The following is a 25745-nucleotide window of genomic DNA, read 5'->3' as shown; positions in this document are numbered from 1 at the left end:
ACCAGTAAGTCACCTCGGAATGTAGAAAAACCCTGAAGCTGCCTCCCACGCCTGCTAACGGTCTGAGGATGCTTCGTTCACACCTAAAGAGGAACACACACGCGCACACACACACGCACACACAGAGAGCCTGAAAGTAGAAAGTAAAGTCACCGCCTATTTTTAACTTCAGTAAAATACTTAAAATGCATCAAACAGCACAACTTCCATGTTATCGATGAAAAGTGTCTCACTTTCAAAAAGACATCATTCAGTTTTATCATTTTTGTATCTTACATGTTACCCTGTAGATTGTCTACTTAAGCCTAAATAAATACACATGTAACATACACTGTATAATATATTTGTATTAGGTTCTTGGAGGAACTTTATTACCTATATCTTTGTTTATTTGTGTTTGTTTTTTTTGCATTTGTAATGATATTGAGAGTCTTAAAGGCATAGTTTGCAATAGGGGTTTAAGAAAAAAAAATGATTCGGCGATATATCGCAATATTTCACTGTACGATTATCGTATCTATCCAAAAAAAATGATTTTTCGTACATATGTCTAGCAATTAAACGCCCGGTGTCAGTGAACCACATCAGACCTTGTTAAACTACCTCAATCCTCAATGCATTTTATTTTGAAAGTTGATTGGTACTTTATTTTGATAAAAACATACTGGACACTTTGATAGCTGTATATGGTTACTTTCTCTTTAAGAATTTAAGAACTGAACAGAATCAGGATCTGGTGCTTGAATTACAGTTAGTTACCATTTACATGTTCTCACAATAAAAAAATGAAATAAGTTGTATTTCATACAATTTTGAAATTTGCAGTTATTGATATTGCAATATATCGCAATGTATATCCTATTGTTTAGTGCGGGGTATATTGGGATATGTTGTATCGGGTCATGCAAATCGTGAATCATATTGTGCTATCAGATTCATGACAATGCACACCCAAAGTTTTCAATCATGTTCAGAAACACTTTGTGAAATTATGATTCCATCTTCAGAGTAGACAATACATGATGTATTCAGAAAAAAGACTATAATCATATATATATATATATATATAAAATCTCTGTAGCAGCAGCAATTCTGTAAAAACTGACCAATCCCTGCTATTGGGTCTGAATGGAAAGAACCAATCAGCTGCCTTCATGTCTCATCCTGTCCATGTCTCCCTCAGTCCCTCACCTCCTCATACGTGCATACTCGTCACATGACACCGTTACAGGAAATATCGAGCACAAACAAAGATCTAAAGCAGTGGTTCTCAGCCTTTTTTTGGGTCATTTGGATGCAACAAACCCCAGAGATATTTTTCCTTTTCTTGAATTAGTTCTCAATCAGGTTTGTTATTTTGTGTTACGAGTACCCACGTGACAAGATGCACCGGCTCAGATACTTATTAGTCTACATTTTGTTTTAACTATATTTATATATTTGAAAAAGTAAAAGTATAGAATACAGTTGTTTAAGATTGTGTGTGATGTTTTAATATGAAAAAGAACGCAATGTTAGTTAATTGGCATTAGTTTTTATCTATTACTAGATATTTGTGGGGACCCCATTTGATTTCCAGGCGACCCCACATGGGGTCACGACCTCAAGGTTGAAAAAAACTGATCTAAAGAGTCTGAAAAGTAATGTGATGGGTTCTGTCTTTCTGTTTAGCAGCTTAATATCTGTTCTGCTTCGGTAGGATTTGTTCTTTATAGATCAGATGTGTGTTCAAGCTTGTGGGGGCGGGGCTTTGGAGGAGCTAGCTGAAATCATGCCAGCTTTCCAACATTGCAGACTGGTGCCGGAGTTACACTGAAAAATAAGCAGCAAACAACTGGGTTTTCAACACATTAAAGTGGAATACCTACTCTGTAAGAATTAAATAGAAATGAACGGAAAGGTGACGCACGAACAAAGCGTTAACGAACCACGACACCATTTGGAGCCAGAGTCTGCGCAGTAGGGTCCTGCGGGAGGACCCCTGGTAATACGCCCCGCCCATTTAGCGTACTGCCCAATCATCGGCTGTCAATCATCGTAATAAATGACGTCTTTTCCCGTATTTCAACCTCAAAAAACTTATTTAAAACAAACTTCACAGAAAAATGAGCACTTGAACACAAAGTAGGGTAATAACTAATAATCACAGCAGAGTTTAGGTTTGGGAAAAAAAATTATGTGACGAGTATTTTAACTTTACATTCTGAACCACATCCCATCTGTTATCATTGAGGAGGCGGGGTTTATGACCTATACTGCAGCCAGTCAGCAGGGGGAGCTCTAAAAATAAAAGCTTATGGGAGGAACTAACCACAAATTAATTGCGACCAAGGCACAAACAAACCATGAATAAAGTGTGTCTTTTATACTGCAGAAGAAGGTGTCAATCGCTGCCAGAAAATGCCAACATGCTAATATCGTTAAAAAGGAACATGTCCATATCTTAATTTTGGTCAGTGTAGACTGTTCTAGTTTGGATGTTTTAAAAAACCTGTTATGCAAAGTTGATGCACAGATAGGAAGATCTTTTTTGATGATTTGGTTTTAATTATAGTCTGCCTGTGTATTCTATTTGCAGAGCAGCACTTTTTGCACTTGAAATAGTAAAAATTGGTTTTATTTATGTTCTTTAATTTTTCACTTCATTTGTTTATATTCCTATTGACTTAGAAAAGGTAAACTGTAGCTTTCTCAGTGCTTTCACATCCTCCCTTAACGCAGTCTCCACTACTCTTTCCCACATGATACGACTGATCAAGTTTATTATTCTGTAATCACTACATTTCTAGGGATTTTCTTTGCTTTTGAAGATTAGCATTGTTCTCTATACTCTTCACTTTGCGTTAAACAGTCTAGTCAGTAACCCTCCGTCATCTCCAGTAAACATCTCTATGCTTCTACTGGTACAGTACACAGCCTTCCCCTTCTTTAGCTTCTTCAATGCTGTTCTTACTTTACCCTCAATGATTTATTTCACTTTCTTATCTTGAACGACCATGTCCTCCTTTCTTCTTCAAATTACTACTTTGACCTTCTCCACACACTCTCCTTACGTACTAGACGGTACCTTCACATCTCTGTCCTTCTAGACTCTAACCTCCTCTACATCTTACCCAACCTGCACCCTTTGTCTTGCCAACTTGCACAAGCGTTTTTCTTTTTTTTTTTTTGTCTCTTTAGTATCAAACAGCTCATACAACTCATATGCTTTCTTTCCCAGCCAATATTTTTCATCCATCTCTTTAGTCTCTAGTCTAATGTAATTTTTTGTCCTTTCTTTTACCCGACAAAACACCTCAAATCCTTTGAGTTGTCTCCCTTATATCCGTTGCAGTAATTCTCTAGCCTTTTGATTAGGGGTGGGGGTAAAAAAATCGATTCACATAAGAATCGCGATTCTAATCAACAATTCTGAATCGATTCAAAAATCTTTTTTTTTTCATGAAAAACTCTTATTCAGTAGATGTTACTCACGAAACACTGTAAAAATTAACATACAAATGCATATTAGTGTTCTTATAAATAAAAAATACCACTATACAAAAAGTCAGCTAGCTTCATGCTAACGTTTATAGGAAAATCCATATATATGCTCATGCTAACATTTACCCCAATCGGCGGGGATTTATATAACACCGTTTATGCTTAACTTTCACACACACTTCAACATACTCACAAGCATATGTTTTTTCAAGCCGAAAAAACAAGAACTAGTAGGCCATGGACTTTCAAAATGGCGACTTCCGACTACTACGGCAACAGTGTTAGGTGTAAACACACAAACTCACCCAGACCTTTACAGTATATGACATGATCCCAACAGGAAACAACAGCGATCCCAACTTACAACGTATTACATAGACAGCACAAGGCGTGTGTGTGTATGTGCGTGTTTTTATTTGTTTAGCATGAATAAATGTTTTTTGTCTTACGTTTGCCTTTGTGTGATTACATCATTGGAATCAGTTTATTTAAAATTATCTTATAGAAACTGTATTGTTTTGATTAGAGGTGTCCTGATCCGATATTGATATCAGATATCGGTCCAGTATCAGCCAGAAAACGAATATCAAATTTTATCGTACTGCATCTAAAATTACCGATATAAGAACTCTGATAAAATTTTCTTCTATCCGTAGGTGACTGTGGTTCACACTCCAACAAAGTCACCTACTATTGATGACTATTGGTCTCTGTTTGAGAAACATCACTTGATCAAGCCTTTTCTAACATTCCACACTACAAAATAAGTAATAAAAGTATGTATGATTCATGCTGATTGGATCAATATCGGTATCGGCTGATACGCAAGGCTGCAATATTGTTATCATATCGGAAGTGAAGAAGTTATATCGGAACATCCCTAGTTTTGATGCCATAATTTGCCTCTACACACTATGCATTGTATCAATTTTTTAACTGAGAATCATTTGAATCGAGAATCGATTTTGAATCAATCGTGACCCTAAGAATCGGAATCAAATCAAATCATGACACCCAAAGATTCACATCCCTACTTTTGATAGCTCATACTCAACATCCGGTGGAGATTTACTTTTTTCCTAAACATTCTTAATTCTGCAACTTTCACCACTTGTGTTTTGACTCTGATTTTCCTCCACACATGTTCTTGACCTCTAGAGTCTGGTCTCGACTATCAGTCACAAATGCCCATGCCAAGACTTACTTTGTACGCCACTTTATCTCCAGTCTTTCTGCAGCTGGTGTTCAAACTGCCAATTCAAGCCTTTTGGCAAACCATACGTCCCCAATCAAGTCTTCATCACCTCCATTCCCTTTACCAAGTTGCTTTGTATATAACATGTGATATACGAATGAATTCGCCTTGCCGTCTAACTCTGGCTTCATGCTAACCAGTCTACCTGGAACTGTCTTCACCTTTAAAACACTCCTGGCAAGGATGTCCACAATCTCACCATGCTTTTTCTTCTGATTCAAAGTAGAACAGCTTGAACCCAGGACCAGGTACAATGTTCCACACTTTACTACCCTTCCACCTGTTCTCCTGTACACACAGTACATCTTCTCTTTTTCTATCTTTATGATGTCAGCCAGTAGGGCTGCATGATTTTGACTGAAAACCTACTTGAGATTTTTCGGACCAATATTGCGATTTTTAAATCTGATACATTTAAATGCATAAACTGCGAAAATGATGAGTGAAAGAAGTCATGGGACTCGTAGACTGTCAAATAACATATTCTTACTCAAATTGCCCCACATGAGAACAAAACACATTAATGTACTTTCAAAAATATTTGGTATTATGTGGACAGCGCCCTCTTCTGGAGGAATCACACAGCGTCTGTTTAAACACTTTCTGTTTTATGGAAACTCAGACCTTTTATCTGTTCCAGCTGAATCTGAAATCGCAAGGCTCCACCATTCTGATGGTAAACATCACTCAAATGCCAGAGAAAGAAGGTAAAAAGCCTCAGTCTCTTGAAGTTGCGTTATTACTAGGGATGTAACGATTAATCGTAAGGCAGTTAAAAATCGATTCATAGGTATCACGGTTGATATCGATTTTCTGACAATTGAATCGCAGTACTTTTTTTAACCAGCAGAGGGCGCTATCCGGAAGCGTTGGTGGCGGGCGGAGTCTGCTAATACTTTCTTTCTGGCTGCCTTCTACTCTTAAATATGTTAATAAATGATTTATTACCCCTTTAGCACAGAAAGAATATCTGTAATATTACTTGAATATCTGTAAAAGTCACGTTTTTCTATTAGCTCTGTCTGCTAGCATAGCTTCTCTTCTTCACTGCAAGATATCTGCATGCCAGCCGACCACTGGGTTACCAGCGCCCTCTGCTGGTCCAAACAAATATGGCGTAAATCAGTGCAATGACGGGTTTTTTTTTTTTTTTTTAAGTCCAATTGTTAAGGCACAAAATACATTTTCAGTTGCACTTTTAAAAGAAAAAGAACTATTATGCAGTTTTGCATTGTTTATTATAGAACCAGAATTTAAACTAATAGGCTTCATTTTCATTTGTATTATTCCTTTATTTATTTAATTCAAGATTTATTTTTAGTTAAATTGCATTGTTTTGAATAGTTTATCAAGGAATTCTTTTGACAATGAAAAATAAAAGGAAAATAATACAGTATTTTCTAGTTTTTTTCCCAAAAAAAAAAAAATTGTCTACAGTCCCATTTTGTAAATGAAAAAATCGTGAGAGAATCGTATCGTGAACCCAGTATCGTGAATCGAATCGTATCGGGAGTTGAGTGAATCGTTACATCCCTAGTTATTACAGTAGTCAAAACCTCCATTGCGATTGGATATCGATAAACCTTGCAGCCCCTGTCAGCCAGCTTTCTACCGTTCAATGTCCAGAGCCCCTTACTTTTCTTCTGCTTTCTCGTGACTGTCCACTGAGACTGATCAGAATACCATCAAGTTTTTTGCTCATCTTAAAAGTGAATATTAGTCAATCTCTTTTATATTTTGGACCTGACCTAAGTTAAATACTATGAAGAACCCATTTTGATCACATGACACACTCGATGATACATACTGACATACTGTTGTTTAGATAAATAGATAAAAACATGTGCACTGATTATCTCAGAAAACAAGGAACAATCACATTAATGAAACCAGTTCGACACTCTATCCAGGTGACAATATAGGCTGCAACTATTTTTAGCAAAGCTTTTGGCAAAATCAGGGTCAGTCATCATCTCAAACAGCATTTGATGGAGGAAGGATTCAAATATAAAATGCTAATAATTACCGAGAAAATGTAAATGTCACTGGGTAAATAAAGTCATTAAATGATGATAGAGAAAGTGGACAATGATTTGCCCATGTAATCTAAAAAAAAAAACGTGTGCTTGGTTGCCATATTTTTTGGCTTTTTGTATTGGTAAACTGGTAATGACCCAGTGTTATACATTTTCAGCACTATATACGACCACTCAAATAGAAAGGTATTGTCTGTTCTTTAAACAATTTTTGATTTTTAATGAATTGTTTCAAATAAAAAAATGGTCAATTCAATACACTTAAATACTGTATGTCAATTAGGTTCCCACACAATTTGTGGTATTAATAAACATTTCGGCCTCAGAGCCACGAGTACGGGCTATGATTTTCAAATGGAAAGAAAAAAACTAAATTCACTTCCTGAAAAGAAATCCAGCAGAATTTACAATATGACAGGGTTTATACCTACACTCACATGCATGTTTTGGGACAACATCACACACAATCTTTCACCGTAAATGGGTGGTCAAATGACATTGCAAACAATATCATGCAAAATGATGGAACTCACAGCTATATGACATAAATGAAACCCTCATAGGCATATATTGGGACAATAACACAATGCTACACACAGTTTTCCACCATCAACTGGGTAGTAAACTGTCAGAGTTGGAATATCACCACTATCGACCACTTCTAAAGAGCCTGGGAGGAGCCGAAGGACTGTGTGTAAGGCACGGATTAATAATAATAATAATGGATCAATTTTATATAGCGCTCTCATCGACACTCAAAGTTGCTTTACAGAATTAAGGCATTATTCTTTCACTCCACACTTAGTGGTGGTAAACTACGACTGTAGCCACAGCTGCCCTGACGGAAGCGAGCCTGCCATAGTTCGCCATCGGCCCCTCTGACCACCACCAACATTCACTCACACACTACATTCATACTAGGCAATGTGGGTGAAGGACACAATGACAGATACCACTGGGGTGACTGCCACCCCACTGTGGCCCAGACCTGCTTAGCTTCCGAGATCTAACGGGATCGGGCAATGACAGGCTGGTATGGCCACAGATTGATGCATAGTTTACACCCGTCAAAGGCAAAATGATCAGACGTTTCCAGCTTTGGACCCGTCTTGTGAAAGGTGTGGTCAGAAACCTGCTACACTAGCCCACATGTTTTGGAGCTACTGGAGGGGGATATTCAAAACCCTTTCTGAGATCCTGCAGAAGCGGGTTGATCCTGAACCATTGATCGCATTGTTTGGGGTGAAGCCTGTGGTATTGTATGAAACACAACTAGCACGGAGATGGATTCTTCTACACTGGATGAGCAAAGCTCCTCCTACGCACCTGGTATTACTGAAAGAAGTGATGAAACTTCTACAAGTGGAGAAAATAAAGTTTCTATTGAGAGAATAGCTAAATGTTTCCAATTTAATCTGGCAACTTTTATAGACTACTTTAATAACAATAACTAGCCTATGAAAGAAAAATATTAAACGGTTTGTTATTCACCCCCCCACACTTTTTTTTTCCTTTTTCTTTTCTTCTCTTATTCATTCATGGCTTTTATGTGTGTATGCATATGTATGTATGTGTATATTATTTGTATACTTATATATGCATTGTTTTTTTTTATTATATTTTTTACTAGTTTCTGTATCTGGGTACTATGAGTGCAATGCTAATATTTGAATGCATAATCATAGAATCAAGCTGTACTTGTGTACCTGTATGTTTCTAAAAGTTGAAATAAAAAGAGTTTGAAAAAAATAATAAATAAAATGGGTAGTCTAATGTGTAGTAAATTCAGCAGACAGACTGACATCAAATCTTGTGCAGAATCTTGTGCGATTTCAGTGCCACCATTTGGTGCAAATACAATGGAGACTATGACAATTGTTAATAGTCAAACTCAATTAACCGTGTTCAGCATGTTTGGCAAGATTCCGGAAAGTTTGAAAGCCACTGATGACATTTGATAGTGAAAAGCTGTCCAAAGGCGCTTTAGTCGTGAGTTGTTGAGCAAAACGTATGTGTTTGTGTCTTATTTCTGTGGCTGAATAAGGCAACAGAAGACTCCCGCTACACTGAAGCATTAATGATCCAATGCTTTTCTTATTAATTAGAAAATGTCCCATGGTACAACATCAAAGAAATTAATTTTCCGAAAGTTTAGTTTCCACCTACTGCCGAATGCTGAAAGTTTGACAGTATTCAATATTGGGATATTACAGTAAGACTTGTCATAATATTCACATTTCTGGATCAAGTAAGTAAAATTGGACATTTACGGTATTCATTTTTTCATGATATTTTTTTAATGTGTAGGAATATAATTATTTAGGGTTACTTTTAAAGAAGGCTCAACATTTAAGGGTGTTTTGTTTAATCCCAAACTTGACAAACTGTTTCTTTTTTTTTATTCCGTTGTTAAATCTAAATAAAAAAACAACAGATTTTCCCTTAGGGTCATTGTACTTTTGATTTAAAAGTCTGTTTTTTCATAACAAACAGACATTGACAGTCACATGACACAATCTGTATGGAGTTAAGTGAAATGTTTAAGTATCCATCCTTCTTCTATAGCTGCATATCCTGTTCAGAGTTACATTGACATACAGTTTATTCCAGTTTCGTTAAGGCATCTCTGCAGTGTCATCCATCCATTGCAATGCTAACACAGACGATCGAAAAAAGAAATCCAGCATCCAGTGATTAATTATAAGACTTAAGGTAACGTAACATGCATGCTTTGGACTGTGTAAATAAACCAGAATACACAGGCAGCTTAAAAACAATGATAAAGCAGTCTGGTAGGTGGGTAATGGCAAACTACTGTAAGTAAATGACATGTTGACATGTGTGTACTAATCTATTTTACACAAAATTTCAGCAGCTTTTTAAAAAATAAAAAAAAAGACTGATTTGTTTGCATTTTTAGATCAAATACTGAGGTGACACAAGCTGTGTGTCTCAACTTTTAAAATACTAAATTAAGTGCTTTAGGGTAAAATCAAGAATTGAAAACATCAATGTTAATGAAAACCTTCAGCATTTTCCAGTCAAATAAAAATAACAACATGAAAAAGAAAACTTTTGCCTAATTAATGTTAAAGTGGTCATATTTTATCTCGGTATATTTGACGCAAAACAATTGCTGTAAATCAAGCCTATGTTCAGGCATGTGTGCGGCGCTACCGTATAGTGGGAGTTTCTCCTTTCAGCAAAACCAGAGCCAAAAAGATTAAGATAGGAATTATTTTTCTGTAGAAGAAACAAAAAAACATCTATTTAAAAAAAAAGCCTAAAAAACCTTTGGACAAAATATTTACAGATTAGGAGCACCTGAACCAGAAAGACTGGATAAGCATTGTCAAGTACACTACTGGTGAATTCAGGGATTGTTTTTCACGTGTACTCGGTTATGGATTAAAATGAAAATGCCTACCTTTGCCTTTGATATATTTGCTGCTTTATTTTATTAATAATACCAGACTTTTATAATATATACACTAGATTTCAACCTAAACGGTGAGCACAGGCGAACCCAACCAAACACAGTCAAAACCTGTTTGCGTATTAATCCAAATGAACAATACCTGCGCCAACACCATGGCAACAAAATAGCCTCCTTGCCCCGCCCACACCAGGCTCAGGTGAACACATACAAAATAAAATTCAAAAAGGTAGCAATCATATTAGGGATTAATTATGGCTTCTAGAAATGTTTTTATATCACAAATAAGTCATACTGTGTATGCATTGAAGCCTTAGTATTGTGACAATAAAACAATTAGAAAAACTCATTTTAGAAAAAATAAATAAATAAATCATACGGAGATATCTGCACAATAAATCCAAGAGTGGTCAAACTAATCTAATCTGGACGTGAGCATGTGCACGGCCCTGGTTAGAGATAATAGGTATAATATTTAATCATCCTTTAGCATTATTTGAGTACCTATATATATATATATATATATATATATATATATATATATATATATATATATATATATATATTTCACCAGTACTCAAAGGGCACGAGGCAGTGTATGCACCACGGACAGGTCGCCAGTCCATCACAATGGGAAAACACACACAAATGGACCGATAATGTGCAATCTGGAGACTCTGGTTAGCCTAACACTAGGCTTGGGAAATATATCGAGATTCAAGATATATTGAGATTTCTATTTTGACAATATTGAAAATTCCAATACTGTCTAGAAGGATATATTTTTAATTTTGCAGATTATTTTGTATTAAAGTACTTGTCTTAGGAGTCACTGCTTTCGCTACTTCTCAGAACAGCATGAAAAGCACAGTTACTGTTTAATGCAGAATTTTGTTATTTGGTAAGAGTTAAAAAATATCGAGACTCATATCGCATATCGTTTTTTTAAGAAAAAATGTTGAGATTGTGAGGTTTGGTCCACATCACCCATGTATATACAGTATATCACAGGGTGCCAGTCCATCACAATGGGAAAATAGACAGAAAGACAGACAATGGGTAATCTGGACTCTGGTTTGCCTAATACAGTGGTTCTCAACCTTTTCAGCCTGTGACCCCCAAAATAAAGGTGTAATCGACCAGGGACCCCCACTGTACCTGAAGGTGTTTGAACACAGACATGAACATTGAAGAACAGTCATGTGAGGACAGGGTCATCTATAAGGGGGAATAAGGGAGAAAGATTTTTGGGGCCCATCCATAAAGTCAGCAAAATGATGGTCCATTGTTCTATGAATCTGTGAAAACCACATTTATTTATTTATTTGAATAATATCCATTGTTATCCAGGAAAATTATTATTATTTGTGCCACTGTATATAGTAATCTTAAAGATGTAAATCCTTGTTTCAATTAGAAATAAAATGTGTTAAAAGTGACCAAAAATGGTGAAAAAGTTGGTGAATTGAGATTTTAAAAATTACAAAAATTGGTTAAAAGTTGCAAATTAGAGTGGGCAAAAACAGGCAGAAAATGTGGTAAAAAGGGTTCAAAGTGTCAATATTGCAACAATTAGAATGAACAATTAAATTGGCAAATAATGGGAATGACAAATCATGAATGTGGTTAAATTGGCAAAAAAAAAGCAAGAAAAATGGTGAAAAGAGGTTAAAAGTGACAATAATGATCAACATATGCAACCTTAGGTGGGAAAAGTGGCGGAAAGAGTTTATAAGTGACAAAAATTTATTGAAAGTGGAAACAATTTGATGGAGAAGTGGCAGAAATGAGAGTATGTAGTGAAAATGTATTAAAAGGAGCAAAAATATGGCATTATTTGCCATGTAGTATACAATCATCTTAAAGATGTAAATCCTTGTTTTAACCAGAAATAAAATGGGTTAAAAGTGACTAAAAATGGTGGAAAAGGTGGTGAAATGGAACTTCAAAAAGTTGCAAATTAGAGTGTCAAAAACTGACAGAAAAAGTGGTAAAAACGGTTCAAAGTGTCAATATTATTAACAACAGTTAGTTTAAACTGGCAAATAATGGACATAATAAATTGTGAATGTGGTTGAATTGGCAAAAATGAGTGTGAAAAGTGGTGAAAAGAGGTTTAAAGCGACAATGATGGATCAACACGTGTGACATTAGGTGAGAAAAGTGGTGGAGAGTGTTTGAAAGTGCAGAAAATGTCTTGAAAGTGGAAAAATGTGCAGGTTAAAATACGGCAAGCTCGGTGTAGTTGCAGAAAAAGGGTAAAAATAAGCAAAAATGGGATCCAATTATATTTGTAGTGTCTTGAAGGCATCTGGCGACCACTTAACATATAAGGCAAAGGTTTAAGCTCTCCAGTTGTTCTCTATCCTTTCATACCACATCACTTAAATCACTCAATGGACTCTTACTGTATTTATTTTTGAATCCATATCTCAGATAGATTTTCCCTGGGTTTTCCCTGCCTCACAGACACACATTGATGACTTTATGAAGTCCTTATCTCACTTAATGTTGTTTGTTTGAAACTCCAGATACATTACCAACACATTATAAACGGCCCTCAACGATTAAAAGGTTCAGACTGAGGGGTTTTTTCTGACTTTATCTCATTTTATGGTCATTTTATTGTCCTGGAACAGATTGTCACTGGTTGAGGAGGTTGTCTGAACTGGTTTTAGTGTAAAAAAAATATGAGCGCTATTATGTAATTTACGGGATATCCCACAGGCTAATGAAGATGATAAGGATATCGAAGGTGAAAGTAATGGATTATAAGTATCCACATTACTGTAATTGAGTTGCTTTTAAGGGTACTTACTTAAAAACCACAGAAATTGGTAAAAAAGTTACAAATTAGAGTGGAAAAATATCTTGGTGGAAAACATTTACAGAAAAGGCATTGAAATTTGATGAAGTGATGTAGCAAAAATGCATTAAAAGGAGCAAAAATATGGAGATAAAAAGTGATGAAAATAGGTTCAAATGTGGCAAGTTTGGTGTAGCTACGAATAAAAGGTAAAAAGTAAGGAAAAATGGGTTCAAATTGTTAAAAAAAAAAAATCTATTTTTTTTAAAGGCCATCTATAAGGGGGAATAAAGGGGAGAGATTTTTGGGGCCCATCCATAAAGTCAGCAAAATGATGGTCCATTGTTCTATGAATCTGTGATAACCACATTTATTTATTTACAGTATCTGAATAATATCCAATGTTATCCAGGAAGTTTATTATTCTTTGCACTATATAGTCATCTTAAAGATGTAAATCCATTTTTTAATCAGTAATAAAATTGGATAAAAATGACCAAAAATGGTGGCAAAGGTGGTGAAATTGGATTATAAAAACAACAGAAATTGGTTTTTATAATTTGGATTGGCCAAAAAAAGAAAAGTGGTAAAAAGGGTTTAAAGTGTCAATATTGGCTTATAAGTGGCAGAAAAGTGGGGGGGGGGGGGTAAAACTGGCAAATCGTGAATGTTGTGATATTTGCAAAAATAAGCATGAAATGTGGTGAAAAGACATTGAAAATCACAATAATGGGTCAAAAGATGTGACATTAGGTGGGAAAGGTGGTGGAAAGGGATTATAAATGTCAACAACGTCTTGAATGTGAAAACAATTCAAGAAAAAGTATGGAAATTTGATGGAGAAGTGGCAGAAATGGGAGTAATGTAGCAAAAATGCATTAAAAGGATCAAAAATATGGAAAGAAAAAGTAAAGTTAAGATATAAGTAAGTTAAAATATGGCAAGTTTGGCGTAGTTGCAGAAGAGGGTAAAAATAAGGAAAAATTGGCTTAAAATGTTCAAAAAACATTCCTAGTTTCTTGAAGGGCCATCTATAAGTGGGAATAAAGAGGAGAGCTTTTTGGGGCCCATCCATAAAGTCAGCAAAATGATGATTCATTGTTCTATGATTCTGGGCCATAGTATATAGTCATCTTAAAGATATAAATCCATGTTTTAATCAGACATAAAATGGGTTCAAAGTGACCAGAAATTGTGTCAAAGGTGGTGAAATGGGATTTTAAAAATGACAGAAATGTATTCAAAGTTGCAAATTAGAGTGGCCAAAAAATGTAATATCTTGAAAGTGGAAAACATGTGCAGAAAAGGCATTTAAAATTGATGGAGAAGTGGCAGAAATGGGATTAATGAAGTAAAAATGCCTTAAAAGGAGCAAAAATAGGGCAAGAAAAAGTTATTAAAATCGGTTAAAATACGGCAAGTTTGGCGTTGTTGCAGAAAAAGGGTAAAAATAAGCACAAATGGGCTAAAATTGTTTTCAAAAAAAAAATTTGTAGTTTCCTGAAGACATCTAGTGACACCCCCCTCCAAGTGTCTCGCGACCCTAAATGGGGTCCTGACCGCAAGGTTGAGAACGACTGCTTTGCACCTGTGTATCTTATCTATAAAATAAAATAAAAATAAAAAAATATCAGCACTATTATGTAATTTATGGGATATCCCACAGGCTAAAGATGATGATGATGAGGATGAGGATCATTTTGGAGCAGGTTCAGTAAATCTGGTCGTTCCTTTGCGTAACGCTCGGGTCCGGATTGTTGCTGACAGATGCGCAGACTGGGGCTTGTAAACACGGGCTGACTATAGGCCTCAGACCCCCTCACATATTATTGTGATGGAGAAGAGAAGAGAAGAACCACCTTCCCTTCCCTTCCCATCCACGCCACCTGCAGAATGCGCAAGTCCACACCAGCCCACTGCTGCAGCCCCGTGCGTGGCCTCCTCATCCATCACAACACACACACACACACACACACACACACACACACACACACACACACACACACACACACACACACACACACACACACATAAAAACAAACACAAGCACCGTGGCCTTGGGAACACAAATCCCATGTACCGAGTCTCCTTCCTGCGTGGATTTGGAGTTAAAGACGCGCGTCAGGGTTTCTGTGTCTGTTGTGGCTGTGCTGCAGCTTACCTCCAGCGTTCGGATCTCTTTTTGCGTCAAGTCGTTGGATGTGGCACATTTGGTCCGTAAACCCTCCAAACTAGAAATGCTTATGTCTATCATGTTCTGCACCAACTCGCACTGCTGCAAGGCTTTCTGCAAACTAAGATGCTGCTCCTCGCTTTTGGTCATCTCCTCGTTCATAGTTTGGCAAGCCGAAGACCTTGTTTCTCCCTTTTTTGTGCTTAAAAAAATTAAGGGGGGGGTGATTGAAAAGAAAAAAAGAAAAGGAGGAGAAAATGTCAATAGAAATTTAGGAAATAAATTAGGAGCCGCAGAACGCCATGGAGCGGAGGTTCAGAGACGGGCTTTGAGCCTCCATTGCAACAACAGTCCTCGTAGTTCCTGCTGGTTCATCCAGGTGTCCCTAAATACAACACGACGTGGAGCTACCGAACAGTGCTGCACGGGTTGACACGGCATCCATCGGGTCTCCCTCTTTTCCTTCGATTCTGATGATGATTTTTTCTTCTTCTTCTTCTTTTTTTTTTTTCTATAAAACCACAGATGTCGAGGCTGTCCTGCGCGTCCACGTCAGGTGCACAGCCTGCGGGCTTCCATCTAAAGGTGCTGCTGCTGCCGTGCGGATAAGGTGCAGGTTCTCCCTGGTTCTCCTGGTGGTAGCTGCTGCTGCTGCATCCCGGTTCGCTCCCACCACACCGACATGTTTCCTGTCAATCAAAACCACAGCAACAGCAACAGCAACGCATTGCCCAGGCACCGCCGTGAGGGGCCGCTCTCGCGAGATTACCACAGCAAGCGGACTCAGTCTGTAGGCCTAGGTGGGAACTTTTAACATGATTGAATGAAAGATGACATTTTGACTGCTCATATAGCCATCATCAGGTTTATTTTATTTTATTTTATTTTTTTTAGCATTTTTTCAGTATTTTTACAACTCATATAGCCTACATCATGTATATTTATTGTATTTATTTTGAGAATTTGACTGCTCATATAGCCTACATCAGGTTTATTTATTTTATTTATTTATTTTTTAGCATTATTTCAGCATTTTGACTACTCATATAGCCTACATCATGTATATTTATTTTATTTTTTTAACATTTTTTCAGCATTTTGACTACTCATATAGTCTACATCATGTATATTTATTGTATTTATTTTTGAGAATTTGACTGCTCATATCGCCTACATCAGGTTTATTTATTTTTAGCATTATTCCGGCATTTTGACTACTCATAAAGCCTACATCAGGTTTATTTATTTTATTTATTTTGATAATTTGGCTGCTCACATCGCCTACATCAAGTTTATATATTAATTTATTTTTAGCATTATTTCAGCATTTTGACTACTCATAGCCTACATCATGTATATGTATTTTATTTATTTATTTTTAACATTATGTCAGTATTTTGCCTACATCAGGTATATTTATTTATTTATTATTCATTTCATGGGTTTGGAATGTGTATTAATATTTAATATTTGTCATCTTGTCTTTATGGCAACTAACACTCAATGACGCAAGGAATATTTCAACCTACTTACTCTGCTGTCATTTCACAAGACCAAGTAAAATGATCTGGCATCCTGGAACTGTTTTATCTTTAAAATAATTTGAAACAATAAATGAAAAAAAGAAGAAATAAAGAAAAGAAAAACGAATTGAAATGTTATATATATAGATTTTAAGACAACAATACAACTATCTTTTTAGGCTTTAAAAAAACACATTTATCTTTTTAAAAATTAAAAAAAAACAATGACATTTATTTTTTTAGGCTATTAAAATAAATAAATGAAAACCTTTTTTCTTTTTAGACATTTTTTCTAACAAACGAAATTTTAAAACCTGATCATTTTGCACATCACCTCATAGACCACCAGGAGGCGTCCATATATCACATAATGCTTGTCTGTTATCGCACAATACAATTTGTTTAACCCATATTTTTTCTTTAATAAATCCTGAAAAGCTTACATTTGTTAATAAAAACTAGTACTGCCACCGTATTTTAATAAAAAAAAAAAAAATCACTTCCATTTAAAGAAATAAACTTTTCATTCAAAATAGTCTACTTCCATCAAAATAAATATTTCCAAAAAAAAAAAAGCATTCAAACGCAAATTGAGACCCAAACATTTAAATTGCATTTGAACACTTTATCTTTGGTTGAGAATGTTTATTTATTTATTTAAGTTTTTATTGAAAAGATTTTTGTTTTTTTTAGTAAACTTTTGTTATTGCTTTTGTTATTTATTTTTTAACAGATCAGTGAAGATCCCAAAGAAAAATAAAACGCATTTTCCTGTCTTCCGCGTCCACGGTGACTCTGACATCTGATTGGTTTTACGTAGTGACGTCATACGTACGTACGGGTACGGAGCGCGGCAAACGCAGCCCTTCTGATAAAGTGCTGTAAAACTCTTCAGAAACGAGCTTCTACCATCACTCTTCACTCATGTCTTCTACAAGTAAAGCTCCGCTGCAGACCAGAAACCTGCCATGGTGAGTTCAACCATGAACGTTCACTTTGTTAGCTTTAGCCTTAGCATCATGGCCCATTAGAATGGACGCTTTTAGCTAGCGCTGCATGTGAGCTATGTTTTGTGGGTATACTGTAACTGGTGTTTTTTTAAAAATAAAGAAAAAACGGGAAAAATGTTCAGTATTCTACAAAATCCGAAATTGACTGATTAATTGTTGCAAAACTGTTTTCTCTCCTGTTTTTCAACGTGGTGTAATTTCAACTGCTTGCTAATAGTAAATAAACTCCAATTTGATCACTTCTTTCTGTTGTCACGCGAAAGAACGAAATATATAGTGAGTAAACACCCCGCCGAATCAAAACATGATTCTCACAGATTACAAATGCATTATTTTTTCTCAATATAATTTCGCATTTAACAGATTTTTTTTTATAAAAATGGCCTAAAATTAATACATTTCCAATACACTTCTGCTGTAGGTGACACTTGTCACTTCTTTCTTTTATTACGCAAAATAAATAAATGCATAGTGAGTAGACGCCTCCGCTGAATAAAATATTATTCTCACATATAACCAACATATTGTTTGTTCTAAACATAATCTCACATTTAACATTTTTTTTTTTTTTTTTTTTTAAATGGCCTAAAATTAATACATTTCTAATACACTTCTGCTGTAGGTTTTACCTGCCAATGCAAAGTTGGATCATTTTGCAACAAAGAATTAACTATAAACTTACAGTTATTTATCAGAGTGTGTTTTAATAAAGCGATTGTGTTTTTTTTTCTATATTTCAGGGTTGAAAAGTACCGACCGCAGTCGCTGGATGATCTGATCTCACACCAAGACATCCTGAGTACAAGTGTGTATGCACAAACCATTTTTATTTTTATTTAAGTGCTTCCAATTTAAAACGTTTGTCAGTAAAAGTCAATGGACTTTAATCCTACTTTATCTACAATCTATGCCGTGGGATTTGCAGATGAATGCACCGTAGGATTATTAGTATTATTGTCAAAAAATGTTGAACATGGAATCATAAATGTTCAAAGTCATACTTCACGTCTTCACTGTAATTTTCCAAATGTTGACGTTTTTTAATCCCACGTTCTTTCTCTGCAGTTCAGAGATTCATCAGCCAGGACAAGCTTCCTCACCTCCTGTTCTACGGCCCCCCAGGAACAGGAAAAACCTCCACCATCCTGGCCTGTGCCAGACAGCTGTACAAGGAGAGAGAGTTCAACTCCATGGTGCTGGAGGTGAACACAAACCCTTTCATTCTATATTTAGATTCATGGGCAACTTTAAGCACAGTGGGGCCATGATCCGAGGGCCACAATATAGTAATATCATCTCAGCATAAGGACCAATCTGAAGATTTATCTAAAGTCTGTTTTTGTTGCTTTTTTCCCCCTCTCTCATTTTGTGTTTGTTTTGTATATTATTTGAGTCGTTATTTGCATTTGTTCGGTCATGTTGCATGATTTTGGAGTAATTTTGTGTATTTCTGTTGTTGCCTTGTATATATTTTTTTGTCATTCTGTGAATTGTTTGTTGTTATGAGTAATTTTGTGCGTTTTGGACTCTATTGTTCTTGATTTGCTTATTTTTTTGTTGTTTTTGTCGGAGTCTTCTTTTTTGTTGCCCTTCTGTGCATTCTGTTGTAATTGTGTGTTTTGTTTTTTTTTAGTAATTTTGTGTATATTTACTTTTTTCTTTTTATGTTTTGGTGAGTTTTAGGGCCACACAAAATAAAATTGTGGGCCACCAGTTGTTTTAAGGCTGTAGCACTTTGATCAACGCTGACTCTGTGTTTGTTTCCCAGTTAAATGCGTCTGATGACAGGGGTATTGATGTCGTACGAGGTCCCATTCTGAGTTTTGCCAGCACTAGGACCATCTTCAAGTAAGACTCTAAATATATTAGATGCGACACTTGTCACTTGTAGGGACGCCAAATTTCCATCAACATTTCCTAACTTCAGTTGTTTTTAATGGAGCACCGATTGGAATTTTCTGGCCGATCTTTAAAAAGCCTGACCTGCTGAACCCGTTTTTTTTTTTTTTTTTTTTTTTTTTTTGCCCGTCAGACTTGTTTGCTGGACTTAAGCAAATGGTTAATAAATGTCATCCCCTGTTCTTAGACCCTCCTACGGCAAGGAAAAACTCACATTTGAGAGCTTGTTTGTATGATCTCATTCATTGTTTGTCCATACTACAAAATGTTGCTTTCTTTATTTTTATTTTTTACTCATTCGAAATAAAAAAAAAAAAAAAAAAAGAAAAAAAAACTAAACACGTGGTGAAAATATCAGCGTTTAAAATGACGTGTTCGTGGAGTAATGTGCATGTTTCGCTGTTCGCTTTGAGAACAGCCGCTGCCATTGGCCGCCAATAAGTTCCTGGGAACTATTTGAGTCTATTTCGAACTTCCGTTGTCGCAACTCTCTCTCTCTCTCTAAACGGCTGTGTGCCCGTCGGCTTCATTGATTTCAAAATAAAATAATATGGTGCATATAAAAAGTCTACACCCCCCTCTTCAAATGCCAGGTTTTTGTGATAAAAGACACCAAGATAAATAATTTCACAACTTTTTCCACCTTTAATGTGACCCGTTACCTGTACAATACAATTGAAAAACAGACTGAAACCTTTCAGGGACGTGAAGTAAAAATTAAAAAAACTGAGAGTGAAGTTGCAAAAATGTGCACACCCTGTTATAACCAATTACATTCAAACTCATGTTAAAGTGGAGTCAGCACACACCCGTCACCATTTAAAGTGACTCTGATTAACCCCAAATAAAGTTCAGCGGGCCGATATATCAAAGTTTGACATTTATATGGTTCGCTAAAATCACTCGAGATTACGTCATGAGAGCTTTAACAAGTCTTTCGACGCTCGCTCTCATGAACATGTGTCATTTGGTCCCAAAACAATATCTGTGAAACCATTAATTACCGCTAACGGCCGAACCACCCTCATGTTTTGTACGAAAGTGAATAGAGGTGTAATGCGTCTGCTGGACGTGTCACCAGGTAAAATGATCACCAGTTGAGCTAAACCTGTATTTGAACCAGAGCCTTTTCAGATTTCAGTGCAGTCATAATATTACTGTGAACAGCTGACTCATCACATTCAGTAACGGTTTCCTGGGGGTGAATTATTGTGTAAACATGTGATAGAGCAGGGGTTCTCAGCTGGTCTCACCCTGGGACCCACATTTTTCCACGGTCATTAAATCACGACCCTTTTTTTTTTTTTTTTTTTTTTTTTTTTTTAAGAATTAAACCAACCAAATTAAGTTTTTCAAAAAATCCTGTTGAAAACACAAATATGTATTTTTTAAAACAAATCTATATATTTTCCTGTGCAACATGCACTTCACAGCAAAGTTTCTTTAAAAATAAAAGGCATATTGAGTATTTTTTTTTTTTTTTTGACTAGTTGTCCGCGACCCACCCAGTACAGGTCCGCGACCCACTTTTGGGTCCCGACCCACCAGTTGAGAATCGCTGCAATAGAGGTTTCTATGATTTTAAATAAAGAGAGATTTCAGATGACTTTGTCAGTTTCAGAACGTGAATTACTCGTCCCCTTCACTTGTTTTCACTCTGTTTCTTTGGCTCCAGGAAAGGCTTTAAACTGGTGATACTGGACGAGGCTGATGCAATGACCCAGGATGCCCAGAATGCATTGCGACGAGGTGAGCCAAAACCATCTGTTATTGCAGGTTCTCCCAGCCTAACAATGTGACTGCAGCAGACTGCTTGTAAACTTTAATATTCATGTAGAAACAGAACGTTGAATCATTTGTTGTCATAATATAATTAAATGCATTTCCTCTGTTTTCTGTTAGAAGTCTAAATGCATTGTATAACATGATATAGCTCATGTCCAACAATTTATTCTAATATTTTTTAACTTGTTTCCTTTTGTTTTTCCATCTCAGTGATTGAAAAATACACAGAAAACACTCGATTCTGCCTCATTGGGAATTATTTGTCTAAAATCATCCCGGCCCTGCAGTCCCGCTGCACCAGGTTCCGCTTCGGTCCATTATCTCCAGACCAGATGATCCCACGCCTAGAGTTTGTCATTCAGCAGGAAAAGTGAGTAGGGATTTATTTTTTTTCAACAATAAAACATGTTCAGTTTATTTATTTTTGGGTGGAATCTTAGCACAGCTTGCTATTCTTTCTGTGTCAGTATCGACATCACTCCTGATGGAATGAAGGCAATCGTGACGTTATCTTCTGGTGATATGAGACGATCGCTCAACATACTGCAGGTAAACTGCTCACATTACACTTTTCTTCTTTTTTAGTAATGGCTCTGGGTTTGTTCAAGTGACAAACTGGATTTCATTCATTTCACTTCAAAATATATTCAAAACTGCCACATAATCTGTTCATGGATCACAAATTACAGATATTTTGCACGTTTTATTGCTCAATTTTTAAAAACCTAAGATGATAGATTGATGCTCCATTTGTTTCATTTTGTTTGCCTGTTCTGTGCATTTCTCATCCAATAATTAAAATATGTAGCTAATCATTATTCATTTTATTTTTTTATCAGCATAGCAAATTTCTAACAGGAAAACAAATAAAAAAAATTAAAAAAATTTCTAACAGGAAAACAAATAAAAAAAATAAAAAAATGGAATTTACTGCCTAAAGCAGAAATCGCAATATCGGTTTTTTTTTTATTAAAAACAAAAAAAAAAAAAAAAAAATATATATATATATATATATATATATTTTTTTTTACAAAATCAAGCAAAATTTGCAATATGACAGTGAATATATTTAGACTTCATTTTTTTATTGTAGCCTAATATGTAGCAACTTTAGCAAACAGAACCTTGGGTGATATCAGTGCATGCCTTCAGCGCAAATAATGCAGAAAATGAAAAATAATATCAATATTTAACTCCATTAATCATATTTTTGACACGATTTTGGGAAGTTTAAAAGCCAGTAATGAGTTAGGGAACGTCAATGAGATAATGAAAATAAACGGATTCAGAAATCTGTTTCAGAGCACCAGCATGGCGTACGATAAGGTGAGTGAGGAAACGGTTTACACGTGCACGGGTCACCCGCTCCGCTCAGACATCGCCAACATCCTCGACTGGTGCCTCAACCAAGACTTCACCACGGCCTACAAACGTATCCTTCAGTTCACATCTACACATGTTGATCCTAGAATCCAACTAGTGTTCCTAAAGGTTCCTGAGCCGCTTGTTCCTAGAAATCCTTCAGCTGAAGACTCTGAAAGGTTTGGCCCTCAACGATATTCTCACAGACATTCATCTGCTCGTACACAGAGGTAAGAAGCTCTGCAGAAGCCCTCATTCTATCCTATGTTTATTTTTTTATTTGGTTGCCTTAAAGTAGTTTAAACAAGCTTCTGTACATTAAAAAATGACCATTTAAATAATAATATAACAGTACGAGTGGCTAAATGTTGCATTTAAATAAAACCTGTTCATCTCGTGGCTCTACAGAGAATACACGTTAAGAAGTAATTCAGTTTAAATAAAAACAAAATTAATTAAGTTAATGCAATTGTATGGATAGAAAATGTGTTTTTTTAGAGGTTCATGATACTGGAGTAGAGTATAATAGATGTAGTAATAGATGGAAATATTTAATGAAGCAACTTTATCTTTTTTTTTTCCTCGAGCAAATTATTGATTTTTGATGCTTACACTATGGGTTTATTTGATTTTTAAAAAAAAAATTGTATCCAGAAGCTTTAAAATATGACTTTAAATATACATGTACAGTATATACAGTATGATTCACCACCAACAGCATGAATAATAAAATAATAAACCCTATGAAATTGTTGAAGCTCATTTGTTTTCATTGATTTCGTCATAAACCAAAATCCATTTAAATTGGTAACAACGTTGCTTCTCGTGTCAAATGTTGTTATACGATTAATCGAGATTAATTACAAGTCCCTAATTAATTAGATTTTAGAGTCCCACCACTAATATATATATATATATTGCATATATAGTTATTGTCAAGTCCACCTCTTGTTTAACTTCCAAAGGATGAGAGAACAACTCAAATTTCCGACTGAATTTACTTGTATTTTTCTTTTGTTTTTGTCTTTTCAATCATTAGGTTGTAAACCTCTTAAAGACAGAAACAAACTAAACCATTTTAAACATTTAAACAGCCTTTTTAGATGTCAAAGAAAAGCATTTTCACATTTTCAGTGAAGTTTTAACATTTAAACTGAATTTTTGTATAACACTTGAATTTCATACTTAGAATTTCATGTCTTAGTGCAAATTCTCTCAACGCCACATATTAAGCAGAGTTTCAAAGACCATGACAATAAATGAACATTTCACTGACCATTGGCGTCTTTGGACTGAATCCATGGAGTGTTTTTTCCACTGAAGCGTATTTGCGTGACTGAGCTTCCCACAGTCCATCTCAGGTGCTCCAACTCAGTGATGATGACTGCTCAGGTCACACAGAAGCCCATTTTCCTCCTAGAGATGCACTCTGGGAAGTGTAGTTCTCTCATAGATTTTTTTTAAAGATTCAGCTCAACACTTATCATATCCAGCTTTAACTTTAAACCTCATCAAATATGTAAAGTGTAGTTAGAAGCTTCTAATCAGATGATTAATCAATATTCTGCATTTTTAACCCACCTATTGACACGTTATCAGCACGAATCATACATACTTTTATTACTTGTTTTATAGTGTTAGGAAGGGTATGATTATTAAAAAATAAAAAAACAGATCCATGTATTATAAACCAATGGATTACATATAATGAACCTTTTATAATAAAAAATATTTTATGATTGAAAAAAGAAATAACAAAATAAAATAGAAGTTTTGAAAAAAGAAATCCAAAAAAACAATAAAATCCGATATTTGTTTTCTGGCTGATATCAGAACGGGACACCCCTAGTCATTAATGTTGTTGGTAAATTTGAGAAGATTTGGATGAAAACTATTCAAGATAGTTTAATTCTAATTTAAAAGTTTGGCCTTGCTTTGGTGCTAGAAAACAGGTCAATGATTTATTATCAAAGGGTTATTTATGTATTCAACAAATAAACAAGTGCTTCACACAAAAGCTTGGCCAACATTTCTGGGGTCAGATTGACCCCAAGGGTCAAATGTGTTATAGTAATATATGAGGATAATAGGAGGATTAATGTCAGTAAATTTGTGAAGATATGAATGAAAACTATTCAAGATCATTTAATTCTAATTTAGAGGTTTGGCCTGATGGTGGCGCTAGAAAACAGGTCAAGGTTTCGTTATCAAGTTATTTATGTATTCAACAAATAAACAAGTGCTTTACACAAAAACTTGGCCTACAATTTCTCTGAAAATCATTTTCTGGAGGTAAATCTGACCCCAAAGGTAAAATGTGTTTTTATATTCAAGGATAATAGTGTTAAAATAATTCCCATGTGATTCTTTCTTTTCCCAAGTGGATTTCCCTCCAGCTGTACGGATTGAGCTGCTCATCAAGTTAGCTGACATCGAGTACGTGTGACACTCATCGCTGTACATTTTAATGAAAGTCAATGCAGTTGTTTAGTGGTTCTCATCTGCTCCTCAGACACAGACTGGCTTCAGGAACCAGTGAGAAGATCCAGCTGAGCTCCATGGTGGCAGCGTTCCAGGCAGTGAGAGATCTGGTGGTCAACGAAGCTTCGTGAAGAAAACTTTTGGATTTCATCAGCAAAGAAGCCCCGCCCACTACCATCTGTTTGTAGATCAGCAGCTTGTGCAACGTGACGACCAATTTCCATCAAGTCAGTGTTAATTGAGTTGGGTTAATGAACCTGTGTGGGATTATTTAGCAAGTGTATAGATCTATAAACAAATCACATACAAACAGTACTTATTGAAATCTTTAATAAAACATTTGTTTTCCTACAAGTCCAGCTTTTTTTTTTTTTTTAACTTTTTTTTTCCTATGAACAATTACCAGCAGTGGTACATATTGTGCAGTGATAATGGTAAACACAAGATTAAAAAGACAAACATGGATATTATTTACATAATAAATTAATATAAAATG

At 35.6% G+C, this 25745-nt stretch overlaps 2 protein-coding genes across 9 annotated transcripts in view; one reads left to right on the top strand and one right to left on the bottom strand.

The window, feature by feature from the left end:
* ksr2 (kinase suppressor of ras 2) overlaps positions 1-15938 on the bottom strand; it is a 152406-nt gene extending 136468 nt beyond the window's left edge. For 4 of the 8 annotated variants that reach the window (XM_028458470.1, XM_028458471.1, XM_028458475.1 and 1 more), the window contains exon 1: positions 15178-15938. In XM_028458470.1, the coding sequence (XP_028314271.1) occupies positions 15178-15351 (174 nt within the window). In that variant the 5' untranslated portion in view covers positions 15352-15938. The remainder of the gene's footprint in view (positions 1-15177) is intronic. The other 4 variants (XM_028458472.1, XM_028458473.1, XM_028458474.1 and 1 more) reach the window with 1 other exon arrangement.
* On the top strand, positions 15808-25603 carry rfc5 (replication factor C (activator 1) 5). Its single transcript, XM_028458479.1, has 12 exons — positions 15808-15989; positions 17446-17683; positions 18463-18527; positions 18788-18924; positions 19491-19570; positions 21297-21370; positions 21617-21776; positions 21874-21955; positions 22709-22838; positions 22921-22998; positions 25150-25204; positions 25281-25603. Exons 2-12 carry the CDS (start codon positions 17637-17639, stop codon positions 25378-25380), a joined length of 1008 nt encoding a protein of 335 aa, XP_028314280.1. The 5' UTR covers positions 15808-15989; positions 17446-17636; the 3' UTR covers positions 25381-25603.
* The last annotated feature ends 142 nt before the right edge of the window (positions 25604-25745 follow it).

Source organism: Gouania willdenowi, chromosome 9, assembly GCF_900634775.1.
Source record: "Gouania willdenowi chromosome 9, fGouWil2.1, whole genome shotgun sequence".
NCBI classification, from domain to species: domain Eukaryota; kingdom Metazoa; phylum Chordata; class Actinopteri; order Blenniiformes; family Gobiesocidae; genus Gouania; species Gouania willdenowi.
This window is presented reverse-complemented; position numbering and strand designations above follow the sequence as displayed.